The sequence below is a fragment of the Vanessa cardui genome, chromosome 13, assembly GCF_905220365.1.
Source record: "Vanessa cardui chromosome 13, ilVanCard2.1, whole genome shotgun sequence".
NCBI classification, from domain to species: domain Eukaryota; kingdom Metazoa; phylum Arthropoda; class Insecta; order Lepidoptera; family Nymphalidae; genus Vanessa; species Vanessa cardui.
Genome location: NC_061135.1, coordinates 1,654,536 through 1,660,587, shown reverse-complemented (window position 1 = coordinate 1,660,587; position 6,052 = coordinate 1,654,536). Strand labels below are relative to the sequence as shown.

The window sequence follows — 6,052 nt, the reverse complement described above, 5'->3', positions numbered from 1 at the left end:
GCAAACATTATTTTTCTTAAATCGATTTTTTATGAGGTCAGTACTGGCTCCTGTAGTAAAATAGCAAGATATTTCATAATACTGATACCCCTTTAAAGCAGAGAGCTTGTTATTACTTGTCATCAAATCAGTCATCACATCCGGATAATTTCACTGCAATAATGAGCGTTAACAAAATATTAAAATAAATGAAACAATTCAATCGATTTGAGATGGCCCAGTGGTTAGAACGCGTGCATCTTAACCGATGATTGCGGGTTCAAACCCAGGCAAGCACCACTATATATATGTGCTTAATTGTGTTTATAATTCATCTCATGCTCGGCGGTGAAGGAAAACATCCTGAGGAAACCTGCATGTGTCTAATTTCATCGAAATTCTGCCACATGTGCATTCCACCAACCCGCATTGGAACAGCGTGGTGGAATACGTTCCAAATCCTCTCCTTAATGGAAGAGAGGCCTTATCTCAGCAGTGGGAAATTTACAGGCTGTTACTTTTTACTTACTTTACTAAATGAAACAATTAAATTTACAAATGAATTTATTCAAATATATTTCCTTAAATTTCATTTCAAAATATTGGTAATTCTTAAAATATATTTTTTTTTCAATAATTCTATATACAGATCCAAATATAATACTGTTGAAGTATATCATTGATTAATGTTGAGGATAGTGCCCCCACCCGGGGGCCACTCCTACACCTAAACCATATGGATTATTCATAACCAGCCTGGGCCTTTTAGGATCTTCATGCAAGCTCTGTGGTGGTGCCATTTGGTGGGGGTGATGATGAGGCTGATGAGATTCCAATATTCTATCCTTTTTTGACATTCTCTTCTTAGTATTTGAGCAAGATTCCGGTGTTACTCTCCTTTCATTCCACAGACGTTCAATCAACACGGCCCTCGCTTGTACACCACTTGGGTCTTCAACTTGTTTACGAGATATTGGAGTGTTGGCCACTCTTTGTTTCATTGCCTCCAATCTTTCTTCAGTCTGGGTCATTTGCACAACAGGCAATCCGTGTGAATTACATATATTATGTAGAACACAGCAGGCTACAACCATCATGGCCACTGTTGGGGGATCAAATTGTTTATTACATGTTGCTTGAAGGCATTTCCATCGAGATTTTAATTGTTTAATCGTTTCCGTTACAACACTGTGAGCCTGGGCATGCATGTTTGTGTAATACTTCTCAGGCGACACTGGAGATTTTTTAGTTATTTTCGGTACTGGTACCATTATATACGGCTTCTGAGAGTAATGTGCACCACCTGGAAATTAAATAATTATTACATAATGACATGATTAAATATACTTTAAAAAATAAAAAGTTTCTCAAAGTCTGTGTAGGTACTTTCAGATAGAAACACATTACTCTGTCAGCTGATGTGTGTAGAGGTAGTGTTAGTAATGCAATATTGTTTTTCATTAACTCACATAACATTGTCTGGAATAAATGTTTAAAAATACTTGTAATTTTTCTTGCTCTATTAATTCTTATGAGAAAAAGCCAGAGTACAGTTTGCAAAAAAAGGTCTTGAGTGAAGACTTTTTTAGTTTAAAGTAACAACCTGTACATTTCCCACTGCTGAGATAAGGCCTCCTCTTCCATTAAGGAGAGGGTTTGGAACATATTCCACCACGCTGTTCCAATGCCGGTTGGTGGAATGCACATGTGGCAGAATTTCGATGAAATTAGACACATGCAGGTTTCCTCACGATGTTTTCCTTCACCGCCGAGCATAAGATGAATTATAAACACAAATTAAACACATGACTATTCAGTGCCTGGGTTTGAACCCGCAATCATCGGTTAAGATGCGCGCGTTCTAACCACAGGGCCATCTCAGCTTTTAGTTTAATTTAATTCAAACCACTTGTATCTCCAATTACCGTCCTAACTCCTAAGTACTGTTGATGCAAACTTGGCACTCACCGAGCAACCAGACCATCTCTCGGGCATGGTTGAGACTCTGCAAGTCGATGCGAACGGCGTGCCGCGCCAGAGCCGCGTCGTGAGACAGCGCTCCGCCCGGGGTCGCGTCCACGCTCGTTATATTCATGTTACTGTCGCTGATCTGCAGATCAGATATATTCACTTGGTGGTAGGGCTTGTGCAAGCCCGTCTGGGTAGGTACCACCCACTCATCAGATATTCTACCGCCAAATATCAGTACTCAATATTGTTGTGTTCCGGTTTGAAGAGTGAGTGAGCCAGTGTAACTACAGGCACAAGGGACATAACATCCTAGTTCCCAAGGTTGGTGGCACATTGACGATGTAAGGAATAGTTAATATTTCTTACAGCGTCATTGTCTATGAGTGATGGTGACCACTTACCATCAGGTGGCCTATATGCTCATCCGCCAACCTATACCATAAAAAAAAATGTTTAGGACAGTATATTGTTTTTCAGTAATAAAGGAATAATATATTGTAAACTAGATGAGTCCACGACTTGGTGCGCAATTCAACTTAACAAAAATATATATATTTGTAGCTTAAGATACTCCTTATTACATCAGCTTACTGCCAGTAAAAGTTCTATCAAAAAGCCTTTTGTCTTACAGATAGATTGACGAAAATTGTAGAAAATGTTACTTATACATATATAAATGTTTTATATATCAATTTATACATGTATACTATGTATACAAACATATGCATTTAGAAAAAATTGGCTATTTTAATATTACAGACACTCCAATTTTATTATACATAGATGTCTCAAGTAAAAACTTCCTTTTAAAGAAAAGTTATGCTTTCCTACAAAAATCATTAAGAGTGATAATAGTTTAAAGATTATTTTTAATATTAAAGGCATTTTAATAAATTTGCATAATCCTAGCATACACTAATTACTAAAATGTCTAATAACTTACAATTTGAACTTTCTTGGAATGATATGATTTGTTGAAATGCTTCTTCTGATCATCGTCCGGTCTAGCGATCGGAACATGCATGCAGTCCACACAACCAACCACATTGGGTATACCATATTTCATGTAAAAACTAGAAGAAAATAAAAGATTTAAGAGGTGTGTTGATCTAATCTTGTAATATTATTTTAAACCAAACGGACTAACTGATCACATGTATATAGGCATGTGTTATTTTTGTTAAATACTTTTGCTTTAATTGTAGCTTTCAATATCACACACAAATTTACTAAACAATATAGTTAAAATAACTAGTGTTTGGCTTTGACTGCATTTAAAGGGTTGATGCTTGAAATTCAGTTTACTTCAAACCAAAATTCATCACATTCAGTACCATATTTTGACAGTGAAAGAGCAAGTAACTTTCACATTTTCAAATAAGTATATTAGATAATTAAAAAAAGTTACCCATTTTTAACAACTTCTCTTTCGTTCCTCAAGTGAGGAAAATGTATATATTTTTTAACAATTGTCGGATGATTCATGGCCTCCGTTACTTGTATCACTGCTGTTGACACAAAGTACTGTGTTATGTTGGGGTCTGTTCTGCCGCCTATTGACTTTTGGTATTTACCCGTTGCATAGAAAGAGAGTGTCGCCATGACCTATGGAGAACAATCATTGGTTAAAAAGAATAATAAAAAATTTAATAACACCTATGACTTAATAGTGCCACTGTTTTTAATAATCAAAGTCACTACCAAATTTCTTGCCAGACAAAGTCAACAACAACAGCCTGTAGATTCTCACTGCTGGGTTAAAGGCCTCCTCTCCCTTTAAGGAGAAGGTTTGGAACATATGAAATTTGTTGCATGCAGGATTCCTCACGATGTTTTCCTTCACCGCTGAGCATGAGGTGAATTAAGATATATATTTTATTATAGATAAGACAAATTAAGCACATGAATCAGCGGTGCTTGCCTGAGTTTGAACCCTCAATCATTGGTTAAGATGCACGCGTTCTAACCACTGGGCCATCTCAGCTTTAACAAAGTCAAAAATCTTTGTAATATAGAAGTGTTACACTTGCTTATTAATAGTCAAAAATCTACCACTTCAAATGTAAAGACATCAGGCGAACGAGCAAAATATGGCAATGGGATTTTTTTTCAATTATCATTCTACAATTATTGTTTTTGGCTGGAAGTGATAAAAAACTTTTTTAAAGAACCTTCATGAGTAAATTATACTTTCATAGAGATATTAAAAATGGAAATAGAACAAAGAATATAAAAATGTTTCTCTATAAAATATTAACAGCTTGATGTGATTCTGTGGGTTGGTTTTTTTTCTTAAAGTTTAAATCATATATTGATTTTTAAACGAAATTATGTTAAAAATAATTACTGAATTTTTATTGATCATCTCTATAAAATTATTAAATAAAAAAAGGAAATAATTCATATCACTTTTATACTCTCGTATTAACAATTAACTGTCAATAATAGAGAATAACTTTATTTAATATGAGCTAACTAATAAAAATAAACTGAAAATATTTATATATGATACACTATGACAAGTAAACAATAACATTACTTGTTTTAGTCTTGCACAAAAAAAAATAAACAAAAATATAATCAACCAAAAGTTTAGTTACCTTACTCTCTACTGAGAATTCAATAGATTTAGTAGATTCCGGCATAACAGGTTTTAGTTCCTCACAAAGGCTTCGCGCCAGATCTTTTGAAAGTCGGTAGGAGTCTATAAAAGCGCTATCACTCAAATCAAACGGATCCGAGTCGTCTTTAGGCTTCGGCACGCTTTTCTCTGGACTTTTTGCTTTTTCTAAACTCCGAGGCTCATGTTGCTTTTGCGATTGAGACGAATCCCACTTAAGTAGCTCAAAAAATACTGGTTCTTCATCAACTACGGATATGTATCCATCTTCTGGCGGTTTATCTGCCATTTAGATAGCGTTTTTCGATTATTTTTTATTCACTAAAAAGTAATATACAATTATTGCAAACGCAGCTTGAGTTGACGAAATTGACGTTATACCATAGTGTTGCTATATGAAAAAAAGTTAAGTTATGACCGATACCATTCGCTTTTTAATACCTAATTATTATGTTTTTTTAACACGAGTTTCAATTTCAGTAAATTATGAATTCGTTTTACTAATATACGTAAAATGTATGGAAATAAATGCTAAAAAATACTTAAAAGTTATGTTATGGCAAGTCATTACAAAATAAGTGTTACCTGTACGAATAAAAAAAGCTGAGTCTACTGCTTCAGTAGGTACCAGAGTTGTTACTTGTGCACATGCTAGAGATTGTGTAGTGTGTACTCTTTGATTGACTACATTAACTTTTTTATTATTTTAGGTAGATGTAAACGTACCTTGCACGTGAACGAAAATGTCGCAGTTTAAAATCTCCTAGACAAATCTTTGAATATGATTAAGTCACGCAAGCTATGTTTATGTGTTTTTTATTGATACCCATTATTTAACGCAATGCAACAAGAAAAAAATTTTGAAAATCTGCTTAAATCTAAAGTCAAGTAATCATACATCATTAAGAGACTGAGTAGACCACGTGAATTTCATAAGGAAACACCATAACATGCTCAATTGATATTCATGAATATATATAAAAAAATAAGACGTGCATAGCATTTTGTATCAACTTATACAATTATAATTATTTATTTATTTTATTTATGCAGTATTTCTTTTTCTTTGATATTAATTCAAGTTACACTTTTTGAGCGTGGTGACCGAAAAGAAAACATTTTTTTCTTTTATTAAATAAATAAAAAGTTAATATTGTTTAAAATATTTTTATTTATTACAATACATGAAGGTTTTATTATCTTACAGTAGCTGTTGGTTATTCAGGAATATCATTATTGAACTTATAGGTTTATGATGAACTGAAATAAGAAACATAAGTTTGCGAGTTTCGTATAGTTGCATAAATAAAGTTAGGCCCACACCGGCTCCAAATATAACAATAACGGGATTGCATTAGAAATTCGCATCCCGAATTTAAGGTTGGGGAAGGGGTGGGGGGGTAAGGGGGGGGTGGTGTAGTACCTACACCACCACTCCCCCCGCGTGGAAATCATTAGTTTTTTTTTTTTTTCAATTTTAAA

The 6,052-nt window shown here is 34.1% G+C and overlaps 1 protein-coding gene across 1 annotated transcript; it reads right to left on the bottom strand.

Moving 5' to 3' along the window:
• Window positions 1-530: 530 nt before the first annotated feature.
• Window positions 531-4,950, bottom strand: LOC124534853 (putative nuclease HARBI1). The gene is made up of 5 exons (XM_047110880.1): window positions 4,551-4,950; window positions 3,359-3,555; window positions 2,894-3,023; window positions 1,948-2,089; window positions 531-1,282 (listed from the first exon to the last, which is right to left on the bottom strand). The coding sequence occupies exons 1-5, from the start codon at window positions 4,857-4,859 to the stop codon at window positions 663-665; spliced, it is 1,398 nt and encodes a 465-aa protein (XP_046966836.1). The 5' UTR covers window positions 4,860-4,950; the 3' UTR covers window positions 531-662.
• Window positions 4,951-6,052: the final 1,102 nt, after the last annotated feature.